Source organism: Oncorhynchus kisutch, linkage group LG26 (genome assembly GCF_002021735.2).
Source record: "Oncorhynchus kisutch isolate 150728-3 linkage group LG26, Okis_V2, whole genome shotgun sequence".
Lineage (NCBI taxonomy): Eukaryota > Metazoa > Chordata > Actinopteri > Salmoniformes > Salmonidae > Oncorhynchus > Oncorhynchus kisutch.
In genome coordinates this window covers 14723888-14741599 of record NC_034199.2, presented here as the reverse complement: position 1 = coordinate 14741599, position 17712 = coordinate 14723888, and the positions used below count along the sequence as shown (strand labels likewise).

Genomic DNA, 17712 nt, shown 5'->3' with positions numbered 1-17712 from the left:
AAAAGGTTTTTCGCCAAACAATGTTTCCATCATCACCCTATTCTGACGCACACCTAGGCTCATTAAAAAAACACAAGAGTGGAATAAATAGACGGGGAAACATGCAAACATTCGGACAAAGCAGAAGTAGATGTTCTGGTTTTTCCGTAAAACAATGTTGTTTACCTTCCTTTCCCTTTTTCTCCTCCTCTCCTGTGTTTTCCTCCTTAAAGGCTCCACGATAAAGTAAAAACCTGTGTATTTATTTATTTGTTTAGCTGACATCTATTCAAGTAACTCTGTAAAGAACCGGTTGTCATTTTCAATGACGACCTGTGAATACAACCGGCTAGGTGTTTGATGGGCATTGATCAGTTTAACCCCATGTCTTTCGGGCAGATACGACTGCAGCAGTCAACCCTTTGTAATGTTCATTTATTTGACATTTATTTAACCAGGTACCCAAGTCGGAGAGACTTGAGAGCACTTTCTCTTTGACAACAACGACCTGACCAAAACAAGTGGCAGACACCGTGCAGCAAAGCAGAACGTTCCTAAATCAGGCGAAACCTAATCCATAGGAATAGGTTCATCAATTGTTATAGTTGTTGTTCTCTTCGACGTGCCTCCACCTGTCAGTCACAGAGCTTCCTCTGGGATGAAGGACGTCTCTGTAGCTGCTGCAGGCCTTTTGGACTAACACACAAGAGACTGCCGGACTTCCATATTCAATCTGCTGTTGAATATTGATTGATTGATTGATTGATTTTTCTTTCTGCGTCATACACCAATTGGTGCCCAGCCCGTGTGGTCTTATAAGACACTCGTTCTTTAAGTATGTATCATTGTTGATTTTTGTTGATTATTCAGAGAACACCAACACTGTCCAAAGATGATTTCTTTCCATAAATCTGCCTCATTCTGTGACTCTGACCTAACATTAAGCATGTTTTTCTCCTACAGCCTTTGTTGGCTGTACTTGGACCTTTGTGTGTCTGAATGCAAGCAACATTGATTAGAACCACAAGGTCTTTTCAGAGTACAAGAATGAAGTTCTATACAGCAATGTGGCTTTTACCAAAGCCAGCAGGTCAAAATCAGTAATAGAAATGTCGAATGTGTACTGTACAGCAGAAAGAAAATAATAAATATTCTCTCTCTCGTACTGTGCACGCACATACAGGCTATATACCGCAGTGACATTTCCCCATACTTCTTCCAGTGTGCCTATTTATATCTTGCTGACCTTTCATTAGTTCAGAGCATCTCTCTAGCACTCCGCTCAGCCCTCTGCCCTCAGGAGGAGACAGGACCAAGCATGAACAGACAACAACCGTAAGATCAAGACGAGGAGGAGGAAGGAAGGAAGGAAGGAAGGAAGGGAATTTGAAACTTGAGCTGATGCATGCTATACATCGGAGGTAGCTGGATGAGGTGAGTCCCCGGTTTTGGTGGCCTGTCCCCGGCTAGAGCCGTCATCAAAAATGTCCCCGATTAGCCCTCAGAAAAGAAAATCACCTCTGGAGTTAAAATGAGGCTGATATTTCAATAGTCAAATGTTGTATCCAATCAGATTTGTATGGGAACATGTATGTCTCTCCTGTACCAAACCCGTTTGACTTTTTATGTCATGAGAAAAGGACCCCCGATTTTCCTTTTCCAAATCTGATGACCTTATACCTGTAACGTCTGCTTCCAGCTCACACTCTCAAACATCTAGATCCCGTGATTGCAGCTCACTCTCCAGATCCCAATCAACTGAATTCTAATCACCTTTTCACACACCTGTATGTAATTATTACACACTATTTAGTTCAGTTCTTTGCACCCCGTCACTGTGAGGTATTGTTTGTTTTGTGACACATGTCTTTCAGAGCTCTGGGTTTCCTGTGATTTACTCCTCCCTTGTATGATAGTTTTAACCTGCCTCACTAACGACACCTTTTTGCCTATTCCCTGTCTGTAGTTTAGCCTTTCGGATTTCCTGTTATCTTCCTACTGCCTGATCTCCCGGACTACGTTACTAGCCTTTTCCCTGCCTGTACTGTTCCCTTTTGGACCCCATGTGTATGACCTTCTGCCTGCCCCTGGACCCAGCTACCTGCCTCCTCCTGTGTATGACCTTCTGCCTGCCCCTGGACCCAGCTACATGCCTCCTCCTGTGTATGACCTTCTGCCTGCCCCTGGACCCAGCTACCTGCCTCTTCCTGTGGTCCTTTGCAACAAACACCTGCTGCGCCCTGCGCTTGAAACCAGCTCTATGTCTCCCACTGTGTTCTTTACAACACCCTTATACTGTAAACATCCAATCCATTATCATCCTTAACTAATTGAACGATCTGCTGTCTACGAGTAACAGCAACAAGAAGAGCATCAACAACAGTAACATAAACAGCTGTGACAATAATGCAAAGCAGCAATGGTAATGACAACCACCAACAACCAGTTGCAATCAAAAGGGAGTCATTTCAGTGCAACTACTCTCCATGACACCCCGATGACCCTGCATCCAGACACACAGCCTGTCCCAACATCACCCCAAATCAAAGACAGCAGTCTATAAGCAGAGGTCTGCCAATGCTTCGGTGACATTTTGTACTACCAGAGTGAAGGGCCTTATCCCTCTCTGTCTCACTCTCTCCCTGCCCCCCCCCCCCTATTTCTCTCTGGCAGGACGTTCATACTGTATGCTCTTTATATTATGAATGAAATTAAGCTTGACACAGAGACACACACCATGCAGTCTCAATGACTAGAGGCAGGGCCGCAAAGAGGACAGAGTCACAAACACACACACACTGCTTTCATCTTCCAGGGAAAATGGGGATGCTCTGACATACTGTGTGGAGAAAAAAACAACAACTGACATATCTTGTCTGGGCTGTGTGTGTGTGTGTGTGTGTGTGTGTGTGTGTGTGTGTGTGTGTGTGTGTGTGTGTGTGTGTGTGTGTGTGTGTGTGTGTGTGTGTGTGTGTGTGTGTGTGCGCGTGTGTGCGTGTGTGTGTAACAGCGAGAGAGAAGGAGAGCGGAGGGAAGGGAACTCAGCTTATCTTGACCGAGGCCAAGACTGTAGTTGCATAAATAAAATCAGCATATTGCAAGAGAGACATTACTGAGAGAACGAGAGCGAGAGAGAGCGAGAGAGAGAGTGAGAGAGAGAGAGAGAGAGAGATCAAGCGAGAGAGAGAGAGAGAGCGAGAGAGAAAGTGAGAGAGAGAGCGAGAGAGAGAGCGAGAGAGAGCAAGAGAGAGCGAGAGAGAGCCAGCAGCCCTTCCTACTTCCTCCAGCTGGACAGACCAGATTGATGGAAGACAAAGAGAAGGAGAAAGAAAAGAAAGAGAGGAGAGAGAGAAACAACAGAGTGGCGTGGTGCACTGGGCAGCGTGGCAAGCTAGCGGGACGGGTCGATTGGGATCGAAAAACAGCGCTACACGGCGGGAACGAATGAGCTTGCTCTCAAACGGAAAGGGCAGACTTGATCGAACCCCGAAGGATGGATAAAGATGAATGAAAAGAGATGGAGAGAGTGAGAGCGGGACTACACAGACGAGAGCTACCTAACAGCTAGCACTGCAGGGTGGGGCTACATTGAAACAGTGGGATTATATTGTTTAGTGATTATGAGCTCATACACACAATAGAAGTCTCCAGTTCACCTCGTTGAATTGAAAGTCTCTGACATCCAAAGCACCAGATAATCGTGTGTATTCAGTCATCACCGTGCATCACAAATACACTGTATGAATTCATGTTCTATTTCAGCTGCGGTTCCATTCCAGTTCTAGTGGATGCTTCACTCACCTTGCAATGATAAAACTGTCATTACACTAATTAGTTAAAGGGGCTGCGAATCACAGCACATCTAATTGAATCGGTCCCCTTGTATCGGTTGCGTGTAAAGAGACAAAGACAGAGAGGACGAAATAGAGAGAGATAAGCACACATCTGCTCGTTTCCATTTAGAAACTGAGTGGGTCGAGCCCTGAATGATGATTGGCTGACAGCCGTGGTTTATCAGACCGTATACCATGTGTACGACAAAACAGTTAGCTCTATTTACGTTGGTAAACAGTTTATAATAGCAATAAGGCACCTCAGGTGTTTGTGATAAATATATATTTTTTATTTAACCTTTATTTAACTAGGCAAGTCAGTTAAGAACAAATTCTTATTTACAATGATGGCCAACAAAGGCCAATGCGCCGCGTTGCGTCGTGCCTAAGAACAGTGCTTAGCCGTGGTATATTGGCTATATACCACACCTCTCTGGCCTTATTGCTTAAATACAGGCCCAGTCTTAATCCCATGCTTGCTGCGGTGGAGGACAACAGAGCAATCCGTACGTTCCCGGTAACTCACTCGCTCAGTGAGCAAAGGTCAAAACATAGTGTGACTATGAATATGGAAGTAGACGTCCATCATGTCGTGGTTTAGCCCTCCACTGGACTGACCAGAACTGTGTAGCCTCTAACATCCGTTGGACAGGAGTGTATCATATTGCTCAGTGTTGCTGTGTTACAGATGACTAGCACTGTTTACCCTCCAGTATCAGGAACCTAGAGAGGAATCCTGTTGCTCAGTGTTGCTGAACGGGGTTTGGTAGTAGGTGCCAGGAGCACCGGTTTGAGTGTGTCAAGAACTGCAAAGCGGATGGGTTTTTCACTCTCAACAGTTTCCTGTGTGTATAAACAATGGTCCCGCCAACTTGACACAACTGTCAAGTCAATATGAGGCCAACATCCTATTTGAATGCTTTCGACGCTGTTCTTACTTTTTGTAACACTATACAAATACAAATAATAACTTCAAGCGTTGAGGAGTTTGACGGAACAAAACTTGAAGCTGCCATTTTAGATTTGTATGCCAGAGATCTATATCTGTGCCCAGAAGGTAGGGGGCTATACTGGTCATGGAGTGTGTGCGTCATTTTCTTTTATTTAACTAGGCAAGTCAGTTGAGAACAAATTCTTATTTACAATGATGGCCTAAGAACCTAAGAACCCCTTCTTCAGGAGCAGATCGACAGATTTTTACCTTGTCAGCTCAGGGCCATTCGGTTACTGGCCCAACTCTCTAACCACTAGGCTACCTGTCGCCCCTGTCCAGGGCTATTTGTTCCCCTTTTTCATCACTCGTTTTTTAAAACGTTTTTTTTTATAGATGTCACTGAAGGGTTCCTGTCTTTATCCAATGACCTTCCCACGGATTTCTATTACCCTGTTCATTGGGTTTCCCTAGAGCACCAAACCACCCCTCAATATGAAAAGATAAGATGGTTGCTATGAAGAATCTATTAAATGCTTGGATGGATTGGTGTATATTAAACGTCCTCAATTTCTGTAAAAAGAACAGCCGTTGTCGACAGAGTGAATCGGTTCTGCGTTCCTTTTTGAAGGAGAGCTTGTTGTTGAGGATGGTTGCTAAGTATTTATAGTCCTCCACTCACTCAATGACCTGGCCGTTAATCTCCAGCACTGGGGTGGGAGGTTGGTCCCTTCTGAAGTCAATGACCAGGCGTCTTGTTTGAGTTGAGATCCAGGTAGTTCCGGTTACACCAGAGGGTAAAACCTGTAGATTGCAGCCTGGAGGTCTCTGAGTTGCGTGTCCATTATAACTGTATCGTCCAAGTACTTTAATCAACGTCACATCTGGGTCCGAGCTCCTACAGTGGCCTGTGTAGAGGGTGAATAACACCGGCGAGATGACAGAGCATCGTGGCGATACTGTACAGATGGTTCTGGATGAGCTGCAGCTACTGTTGAATCTGACCAGCTGGTGTCTATTTGTCAGGAAGGAGAGGACCCCAGAGAATCAGATGTGGATTGAAATTCATGTTCTGGAGCTTTTGACCCGTTAAGTTAAACTGTACTGTGTTGAAGACACTAGAGAAATCCACAAATACCATCCTGTCAGTTTTGGGCTTCTCCGTGTGGGTGTGGGCACTGTGCTGTAGGGAGTGAATCATCAACACCCCTGTGCCGCTTGTAGGCAAACCGGAGTGGGTCTGAGTAAGAGCATACCTCCTTTTGTAGCTGGCGAAGAATCACATCAAATCAAATGTTATGTGTCACATGCGCAGAATACAACCTCACAGTGAAATGCTTACTTACAAGCCCTTAACCAACAATGCAGTTAGAAGAAAATACACCCCCCCCCCCCCCCCCAAATAATTAAAGAGCAGTAGTGAATAACAATAGCGGGGCTATACACAGGGGGTACCGGTACAGAGTCTATGTGTCAATGTGCGGGGGCACCGGCGTGTCGAAGGTAGTTGAGGAAATGATGTACATGCAGGTCGGGTTATTAAAGTGGCTATGCATAGATGATAACAGGGAGTGATGAGTAGAGAGAGTGGTAGTGGAATCAGCCTTTCAAAGGTCTTCATCGCTGAATGTTAACGCTACAGGGTGGTAGTCATTGTTGCAGGAGGGGTTGATCTTTCTAGGTACTGGGCATACGATGGAAGAGTTCTGCATTGTTGGGATGAACCGTGAGCTGGAGCAAACCCAGAGAACACGACTTAGTGTGGAGGTGCCGACGAACGGAGGATAAACTGGAAGGTAGAAAAAATGAAGAGAGTCGCACGCTCCATATGTATCTACAGTACCAGTCAAAAGGTTGGACACAGCTACTCGTCCAAGGGTTTCTCTTCTACATTGCGGAGTAATAGTGAAGACATCAAAATGATGAAATAACGCATACGCCAAAGCTGTCCCCGGTCAACTGTAAGTGCTGTTATTGTGACGTGGAAACGTCTAGGAGCAACAACGGATCAGCCGCGAAGTGGCAGGCCACACAAGCTCACAGAACAGGACGGCCGAGTGCCGAAGCGCGTAAAAATCATCTGTCCTCGGGTTGCAACACTCACTACCGAGTTCCAAACTGCCTCTGGAAGCAACGTCAGCACAAGAACTGTTCATCGGGAGCTTCATGAAATGGGTTTCCATGGCCGAGGAGTCACACACAAGTGAAGGGAAATCTTAATGCTTCAGCATACAATGACATTTTTGATTATTCTTTGCTTCCAACTTTGGGGAAGGTCCTTTCCTGTTTCAGCATGACAATGCCCCCATGCAAAAAGCAAGGTCCATACAGAAATGGTTTGTCGAGATCGGTGTGGAAGAACTTGACTAGCCTGCACAGAGCCTTGACCTCAACCCCATCGAACACCTTTGGGATGAATTGGAATGCCGACTACGAGCCAGGCCTAATCGCCCAACATCATTGCTCGAACACACCAATGCTTTTGTGAAGGAATGGAAGAAAATCCCCACAGCAGTTTTCCAACATCTAGTGGAAAGCCTTCCCAGAAGAATGGAGGCTGTTATAGCCCAAGAGGGGGGACCAACTCCATATTAAACCCCATGATTTTGGAATGAGATGTTCGACGAGCAGGTGTCCACATACTTTTAGTCATGTAGTGTATACTACGTAGATAATATACCAGCTCCATGCAGTTGCTTAGAGTATCATATAGCCAGTAGAGTACAATAATATTGCTGATGTCCTAGCCCTAGAGAATGTATCATATCATTCGCCGAAGCTGATAGCATTGTGTGGATACATCAAATCTCTCAGTGACACTCAAGCCTACCACAGACCGTGTTTCACGAATCCTGACAGTTTTTCTGCTATCATGGTGTACTGTAGCCACATTTTATCCCTGTACCGATGTGACTGTGGGTCTAACGTGTGGATACATTAAATAGCCCAGTGGAACTCTACCATACCAAAGAAGAGAATATTGCTAGCAAACGTATCGATATTATCTCGCCGTACAGATACGACGCCACGGTGAGTCTATCATATAGCCAGTGAATAGACCCGGCTATAGGACTGGAGTCAGCAGAGAAGCGAGGTGGCTATCCTTGTCATTGTCATTGTCAGCCTGGCTGTACTGCTGTACTGTCACAAAGTGCTGTGACAGGACGAGTATGGCAGCTGTCACTGCAACCACTGTGGGATGTCTCGTTGTGTCTATACTGCTGCTGCTGTGTGTTGTTGGAAATATGTCTCTGGAAGCATTGTGATGACTCAATGGTGGGCTACAGAGCTGACAGCAAACACAGCCCACTATGTATACTGTAGATACACACACACTGCCTGGCCGATGTCTGACAGTTGTTCGTGTGTGTTCGTGTGTGTGTGTGTGTGTGTGTGTGTGTGTGTGTATGTGTGTCCACACGGGTGCCAGAACCATTATTAGGACATTAGTTTGATGGGAGAGAGGAGCTGCAGTGAATCCAGCACGTGCCACGCCTGCAAACGACCAGGCAGACCACTGCTACAAAACACTTCATCAGACACACACGCACACAGGCAGGCAGGCAGGCACACACACACAACCTCACAATAACCACCAGGCACATAACTGCTACATGTCTATGTCCTACAATACTGCTGTTACTCAAATCACAGCCCAGCAGCGGCCCTATCATCAGGGTAGACTGAAATTGACTTTCTTCATCCTTCTGCTTACCATTCTTTTATTTCCTCGTCTTCCTCCTCCTATTCCCTCCTTCTCAGGCACCCCTTTCTACCCTTCATCCTCTCATCCTAAACCCTTACCTCACTCTTCTCCTCGGGTCCCTTCTTTCCTCCTATTTGCTTCTCTTTTTTTCTCATCCTCTTAGTCCCTCCACTCTCATCCTCTTAGACCCTCCACTCTCATCCTCTTAGACCCTCCACTCTCATCCTCTTAGACCCTCCACTCTCATCCTCTTAGACCCTCCACTCTCATCCTCTTAGACCCTCCACTCTCATCCTCTTAGACCCTCCACTCTCATCCTCTTAGACCCTCCACTCTCATCCTCTTAGACCCTCCACTCTCAACCTCTTAGAACCTCCACTCTCATCCGCTTAGACCCTCCACTCTCATCCGCTTAGACCCTCCACTCTCATCCGCTTAGACCCTCCACTCTCATCCTCTTAGACCCTCCACTCTCATCCTCTTAGACCCTCCACTCTCATCCTCTTAGACCCTCCACTCTCATCCTCTTAGACCCTCCACTCTTTCCTTCCTTTTCCCTTCCTGCAGCTCCTCTTTCTCTATTTCTCTCCCTCCTCTCCTCCCATCCTCTCTCTCCCAATAGGTTGTGTGAGAGTGGTCGGTTGGCTGGTGAATGTATCTCTGGCTGTGTGAGTGGTCGGTTGGCTGTGATGAGAAGTGTCAGGTCGGTCGGTGTGTCTGTTGATACGCTGTGATGAGAAGTAACTGACAGATCGGTCGGTGTGTCTGTTGATAGGCTGTGATGAGAAGTGACTGTCAGGTTGGTCGGTGTGTCTGTTGATAGGCTGTGATGAGAAGTGACTGTCAGGTCGGTCGGTGTGTCTGTTGATAGGCCGTGATGAGAAGTGACTGTCCATCAGACAGAAGAGGATTCTATTACCTGGCCTTTATTGAAAAGCCTTTTTCCAATCCAGCATGGCACGGCAGGATAACAGGAATGGCAAACACTCATACACACAGACGCGGAGACAGACAGACAGACAGATACACACAGACACAGAGACAGACAGGCAGATACACATAGGCCCAGTAAGACAGCTACACACTCAGACAGACAGACAGACAGACAGACAGACAGACAGACAGACAGACAGACAGACAGACAGACAGACAGACAGACAGACACACACACAAAGGCAGTGACAGACAGATACATACAAAGACACAGAGAAAGATATATAGACACACACACATAGAATTGAGTGCACTGCATAACACATAAAACAAATGGTCTGTTTCAGTTCTGCTGAAGATGACACACAAGTTATTGTATGATTGTAGGGTCTTTCAACCTCACACACCACGTCAATCACATAGGGTCTGTGCCAGATCTCAGTAACTGTCTTGGATCTAGTCACTGGGTCGTCCCACTGTAGAGTGACAGTCTGCCAGCCAGCAGCTCTCTGGGATCTAGTCACTGGGTGGTCCCACTGCAGAGTGACAGTCTGCCAGCCCAGCATCGATGACATCATCATTATGCACCACTCACAGACACCAGAGTAGGGCCTGTGCCAGTTCTACAGCAACACTACCAGTAGGATTTTCACAATGGACCCAGGATGTATACAGGGGAGCATTATGATATATATATATATATATATATATATATATATATATATAATATTAATATATGTAATTTAGCAGACACTTTTATGTTGAGCAACTCACAGTCATGTGCGCATTGTTGCGCTCGTTTGATGAATTGGACCAAGGTGTTGCGTGGCAGGCGTACATTTTACTTTATTCTCAAATGTCACCAAAAAAACAACAAAATACAAACAAACGTAAAGTTCTGCAGGCTCCAAAGCAACGATGCAAAAACAAGATCCCACAAACTGAGGTGGAAAACAGGCTGCCTAAGTTTGATTCCCAATCAGAGACAACGATAGACAGCTGCTCGGATTGGGAACCATAGACGGCCAACAAAGAAATAGAACACTAGAATACCCACCCAAATCACACCATGACCTTAGCAAATAGAGAAATAAAAAGGCTCTCTAAGGTCATGGCGTGACACACGTCATTCTTTTTTACATATGGGTGGTCCCGGGAATTGAACCCACTATCATGGCATTGCAAGCGCCATGCTTTACCTACCGAGCTATAGATTTAAAGTCCTCTATTTAGGGAACTTTGAGCGGTTCTGGAACAGTTCCGAACTATATTTTTGGTGTACTGTAACGTTCGTCGTCTTCGTCTGAGGAGTATGAAGGATCGGAGGACCAATGCGCAGCATGGTACATGTTCATGATGAATTTCTTAAACACAGAACACTAAAACAAAAATAGCAAAGAGAATGACACGAAACGAAAGTCCTGTCTGGTGACATACACAAAGACAGAAAGCAATCACCCACGAAACACAGGTGGGAAAAGGCTACCGAAGTATGATTTTCAATCAGAGACAACTAACGACACCTGCCTCTGATTGAGAACCTACCAGGCCAAACGCAAAACACAACATAGAAAAACTAACATAGACAACCCACCGAAACTCACGCCCTGACCAACCTAAAACAAAGACATAGCAAAAGAACTAAGGTCAGGATGTGACATGAACAGAGCACTCTGTGAATGGCACAACATTAATTGCTGTCAGCTGACATGCAGCCTGTGAAATCTGACTCCTCATTTGCATAGGGATTGCCGCGTCACATTTTCTGACCTATCCAGACAAAGGATTGATTTTCTCTGGCTGCGAGAGTCACAGACCCACGTGGTTTTAGACTTCCTCAAAAGGCCAGACCGGCTCTCGTCTATTGATGTGTGTCGGATCCCACTGTGATGTTCTCAGATGAATTTAGAGCGCTGAACATAAACAATTACAAATAACTTTGTAGAATTGAAACAAGACCAAACAAAACACAACTTGGTCACAGAGGAACGAAATCCCTTCGTGCTTAAAACTGAAGTTGTAACGAGTCAACAGGCATTTGAACTGAGACTCGGCTTCAGTCCGAGGATGCTTGGCAGAACATTCTCTGTCGTCAGATATGTGAAATGTTATTAATTTGTACTGTTACTATGTATGATCATATTTATTTTTCAGTTATAAGAAATGTTACAATAAGTTGTTTATAATTTGATTGTTACTATATTTAACATCTTTCAGGGTGGGATGTTAAACTTGTGTCCAGGCTCTCTGTGGTGACTAAAGATCACATGACACTGAATCGTACGAGTAGGACTGTTAACCCCGGTGTCCTGGCTAAATTCCCAATTTGGTCCTCATACCATCATGGCCATTTCATCATCTCCAGCTTCCAATTGGCTCATTCATCCCCCCTCCTCTCCCCTGTAACTATTCCCCAGGTCACTGCTGTAAATGAGAACGTGTTCTCAGTCAACTGACCTGGTAAAACAAGGGTTCAATAAATACATGAATTAGAAAGCAGTTGAAATATTTCAAGCCCTTTTTTCCCCCACTTTGCTGAATAGGAAAAACAAATCACATAAATGTTATGATTTTTTCCTATTTTGATCTCATTTGTATTGTGTTCTATTTCCCAGAAATCATTCTGGCAGAACTAGGTATTATGTGTGGGCCTCTCGTGATAAACAATTACTTTTGGATGGAAATCTACATTCTGAACTAGGTCACCAGATTCACTAACCAATTAGGATTATCTAACCAATCATGATCAATGTATTGATCATTCCTGCAGCCACGGATAGGGTGACAGGGATTTCTGACTCTGTGGGAGTCCATGTGAGGGATTTGGTCCAGAAATCAGCAACAATATTGATCACACCCACACACGCACATACACACACGCACACGCGCACACACATGCACACGCGCGTCCTTGAAATGAATTACATGGGGAGTGTACCGCCACGGTGCACACAAACACACCCAATCAATACTCTCATCTGAATGTTTAACTTCGGAGCTCCGGAGATCAATAAGGATTTTTTAACAGGAAGAAAATATATATTTCTACCTGGTGCCAATGTGCTGCTGTAGCAGGCAGGCAGGGGAAATCACCATCTGAAGACATGGGTCAGAGAGGTTGGAAATAAATAGAGATGCAGCGAAATGTGGGAGGGAGAGGGAGAGTGGGAGTAGGAGTGAGGGAGGGAGGGCGGGAGGGAGGGAGGGAGGGAGGGAGGGAGGGAGGGAGGGAGGGAGGGAGGGAGGGAGGAGAGTGGGAGTAGGAGGGAGGGAGGGAGAATGAAAAGACTAAGACTACAAAAAAACTGGTAAGGAGACAGATTGCGAGAAACAACAGCTGATAAGGTGTAACAACACGTCTGAAAACCACACCCCCTTGTCCAATTACCGTCCAATCACAACCATCAAAACTCTAAACCACACCCACTTCTGTCCGACCTACTATCAGATGATGAATAATACAATACACCTGTAATAACGGGACTGTTTTCAATGCCATCATGTCATCTGGAGAAGATGATAGTGTTTGTATAGAGCAGGGTGTGTGTGTGTGTGTGTGTGTGTGTGTGTGTGTGTGAGAGAGAGAGAGAGAGAGAGACTCCATGGACACAACAAAGACAGAGAGAAAAGAGGGATCCAATATGGACCTAGACAAAGAACAGCCACGTTAGGTGTTGACATGTATCCTCTCGTCTATACCCAGACACTTTCAAAGCACAGGAAGAACAGAGAAAGAAGGGAGAGAGAGGAGAGTAAGAGGGGTAGAGAAAAAAGAAAGAGAAATGGAAAGAGAAGAGAGAGAATGAAAGAGGGAGGGAAAGAAAGAATGGAAGGAATAGAGAGATGGACTGAATGACAGGCCACATGAGAGAAAGCGGTGGTATTTGTGTTTAGCCTTTCAATGCTAATGCTAATTCCGTCACGGGTCTCCATCATACAGAAACCTGAGCTCTCCCTCCAGTCAGTGCTTCATCAAAGCCTCTGCTGCAGGTCCAGAGAGAGAGAGAGAGAGAGTGAGAGAGAGGCAGAGGAAGAGAGGAAGAGACCGACATATAGGGAGAGGGTGAGTGAGTGAGTGAGACAGGTAGAAAGCGAGATATCTAATTTTGGCCCAGCCAATAATTAATCAAATCACATTTTCTTTTTTCATTAGCTATTCTCTGTACCCTCACAAATCTCTCTCTCTCTCTCTTCCCTTTCCCTCTCTCTACCTGTCCCTCTATCTCTCACACAAACACGGTCTCTCTCTTCCAAGCACACACATACACACTTTTCTCTCCCTCAGTAGCTAGTCAGATTTTCTGGTGTCTATCGCTGACGCTATTGTCAGGACCATCCACCTGGCTCCGTGCCGATCCCCAGTGGCTGATGGGTATGAGCAGAATGAGGCTGGATGTATGAGAGTATAATCTCCTACCTGAGGCGCTACACGTCCACGTCCACCACATCCTCCCCGGCCCAGGTGCCTCCTGGGAGCAGGCGAACGGACAGGTTTGACTCTGTGAAATGACAGCCATGACAGCATTGCAACACAGAATGACAAGTCAGGGGGAGGGAGGGGTGAAGAGAAAGGAAAGGATACATCCGAATGCCTCCTGTTCTGGAGCCGATGGCCAGGATCTTCTGGACGGGATCAAAGGCCAGGCAGGTGGGCTGGTACGGGAAGCCATGGCGTACCGTCTGGAATAGGAAAAACACAAACACACTTGAATTACCATTCTAATTCAATACACATTGTTAGAGTTAGAAATTGGTTAAATGTGTACATATGTTATGGAATTGTGATCAGTATGTAGGAAAACTCGTTTTATTTTATTACTAAAATAGATCAATAGATTAATAGATAAATAGATTTTGTCAGAGACAAACAAATATCTAAAATAGACTGAAATAGAAGTAATGAATCAGGAGCAAGAGCCCATAAGAGATCAGAAAACAGAGAAGGAAGAAGGGGCTTCCAGAATAGGTAAACAGCAAGAGTCTACACTGAGCTGCTGTCCATGGTGCTGAAATATTCAGCAGCTCTTTCCCCAGTCAACTAAGACTGGTGTTTAAATCTGCATGGGCGCTGTCCGTTAGCAGTGGTGCTGAAATCAATGCTGTCACTGCCCAGAATCTATACTGGTAATCATACCAGAGCTGTCCAAACAGGGTGGTGCTGGAATATATGCATTGACGCTGTCCGCTGTCTGCACTGTGCTGAAATCCATATAGGCGACAACAACTTTCCAATGACTGTGTTGGAATGGACAGTTAAGCTGTGTGTTATCCAATGGCCTCCCAGGAAACCCAGCAGTGGCCCTGTTCATCTGTTTCCATTCAGACTAGCGCCTGTGTTTGGCTGAATTATGGCAACAACGTCTCTGTCCTCTCATCTTTAATTCATAGACATGAAATTGGAGCGGGGCTACCAAACAACAGGCTGAATGAATGAGATAGAGTGGTCATAAAAGCTGTGTGAGAGAGAGAGAGAGGTCATGAGAGAGACAGAGAGAGCGAGAGAGAGGTAATACAAGCTGAGTGAGAGAGAGATAGCGAGAGAGTGAGAGAGAGAGAGAGAGAGAGAGAGAGGTCATACAAGCTGAGAGAGAGAGAGGCTGAGAGAGAGGGAGGGAGAGAGAGAGGCTGAGAGAGAGAGAGAGAGAGAGAGAGAGAGAGAGAGAGAGAGAGAGAGAGAGAGAGAGAGAGAGAGAGAGAGAGAGAAAGGTGTGAATCATGCCTTAAAAGGGAATGTGTTTGTGTGTGTGTGTGTGTGTGTGTGTGTGTGTGTGTGTGTGTGTGTGTGTGTGCATCCGGTATGTTTACATGTGGCATCTGCTCCACTACTCACACTCGTGCTAATGAAGGACTTTATAGCCTATAGATTTTCATTTAGGGGCCTGTTTTATTGCCCACTATTAAAACCCCCAGCAGCCTCCAGACTCCTACTGTAACCCTGCTCCTTCTGTGTCTGTCCACCCCAAATCAAGCGGCTTTCTAACGTCCACTATCTCAACTTGCATACAGCCAGTTTTCAGAGGAGAGAGAGTGCTATGTGGATACACTGTCAAATATTTACTAATCATAGAAAAACTAGGGAAACCAAATCAAATATGCCTTGGCATAATCAATGGAACAGCTGAAAAAATAAAACGAATATCAGCGTACACCTGTTCTGTTTCTGTGCTCTGCTGTGTCTCTGATACCACGTACTAAAAGAAAATGGGAAAGAATATGAAGGTTTTGATCGCACGGATAATTCACAGCATGCTGCTATCAAAGGATAGCAGCATCACACGTTGGAATGGGAGGAAGCAACAAAGGTAGTGTGTTCGTTGAGAAGAGTAAATATCTTGCATTTTGTATTTTGATTTCTTCCTATTCTCAGTGCATATGTTGTTTTGCCAACACCTTTGAAAGGAGAGATATGTGTTTATGCTTCTCAAAAGGCTGAGAACGTAACACTCAATCATCCGACAGTAATCTGCCTGCAGACATTGTGTAAGTGCAGGGTTGGGGAGATGGGTTAACAATAATGAAATTCATGAGTGACACACGTGCACATGCACACGCACACACACACACACACACACACAGCAGACCCTTGTAGGTGTGGTGGGTAGAGGGTCTCTGGCAATGATCCACACTGTACAGAAGGAACCTTTCAATCAGCAGTAGAACAGTCCTGGCTGGGGTGAACTGCTGCTGCTGTGTGGACCTGACCTCTTAACTAACCACCAGCTGCCATTAACTTGTGACGACCTGGAGAGGAGGGAGATATGGGGAACACCTCCCCCCCAGGGCCCCTGACGTACCAAGCCCAGCTCGGTGCACTCTGCTCAGGCTACAGATGGGGCCAATAGAGACCCACCCGGAGGAAAGAACCATTAAATATACACATCACAGACATGAAATGGATGAAAAATGCATTTACCCTGGTGAATCTCAGAGCTGCTCATGCATATTTCACAACCTCTAAAGCCATTTTTTTCTGTGCGTGTGTGTGTGCGTGCATCTGCTCTGGGTCCATCTCTATGGTCGCTCTTACACTCTGATTGCACCCTCATTCTATTTCTCCCTCTCTTTCTTTCTCTCTCTCGCTACATACTGAAACAGTATTTGTCTGTATTATGGATGTGTGGGGCTCCACATGCAGCTGAGTTATCTATGTGTCGTAGCTATAACTCCTCATTGTGTTTCAGTACTGGCTCTGTGTCGGACTCCTACTGTAGCAGACAGGCAGTGTTTGATGATAACTCCCCTTCCTCTCTCCTCCTCTTGGGAGACTGTCGTTATCTTGCCACATTATAAGATCTGCTCTCTTTTTATGTCAGAGGCCTGTCAGAGGTATCTTCAGAGGGTGTCAAGATATCAAGCTATACCCGTATTGCTCCTTCTCTCGCTCTCTCCTTCTCGCTGTCTCCCTGTATGCCTCCCCCCCAGCTCTGTCCCACATCCTCTCACCGCCACCTTCTGTCTATCGCTCACTCTCGATCTCTCTCGCCACTTTCTCTGCTAATTCTACTGGACAAGACGAGCCTAATCTAAATATCTTCTAACAGCAGTGTTGCGACTCCATCCTGATGTCGCTCTCAGCTACAGTGAACTCTATGCCACGACGGAGACGGACCAGTCATTGTCAACACAGAGCTTCGTCAACTCAGCCTCATACCCGAGACTTCATCAGCTGCTCATAATCAAACACTGGAGCCTGGTGTTTCTGGTGAAACCACAGCGAACACGTCTCAATCAAATAAAAGAAACACAAAAGAAATATGTTTTTCTGTAACTCTGAGAAAGATCTCTGAAGTCAAACAGAAAACGTGCTTGAATCACATCCAGAGGAACATTTTGTTTTGCCATTTGCTACCTGAACGTTGTTACACTGTACCAGCTTGGATGGATAAAAAACAAACACGTTAGACCAGGAGAGGCCAAGAGCATTAAACACAAACAACAGATCCAAGCAGTAACAACAACAAAAAACAGCACGTTGTTTTATACATTAATACACACAGCGTGATATGTAGTAGTCGCATATACATTTGCACTTTCCATCTGAGTCCTTTAGCAGACACTCTTATCCAGAGTGACTTACAGTAGTGAGTGTATACGTTTTCGTTAGTGTACGAACCATAGATAAAGAAACAACTGGGGAGAGATTCAGAAGGCACTGGTGATGCACAACCTGAGGCAGAAATACTGACTAGGAGTGAATAATGCATTGTGTGTGTGTATGGGGGGAGGGAGGGGTGTGTGTGTGTGTGTGTGTGTGTGTGTGTGTGTGTGTGTGTGTGTGTGAGACCCAAGAATGTACACAAACACGGATATGCATACGCACACGTTCAACA

At 45.5% G+C, this 17712-nt stretch overlaps 1 protein-coding gene across 6 annotated transcripts in view; it reads right to left on the bottom strand.

Moving 5' to 3' along the window:
* The window catches only part of stxbp5l (syntaxin binding protein 5L), a 218138-nt gene that overhangs the window by 182822 nt on the left and 17604 nt on the right, over positions 1–17712 (bottom strand). For all 6 annotated transcript variants that reach the window (XM_031805714.1, XM_031805719.1, XM_031805717.1 and 3 more), the window contains exon 2: positions 13965–14062. In XM_031805714.1, coding sequence (XP_031661574.1) covers positions 13965–14062 — 98 coding nt within the window. The remainder of the gene's footprint in view (positions 1–13964; positions 14063–17712) is intronic.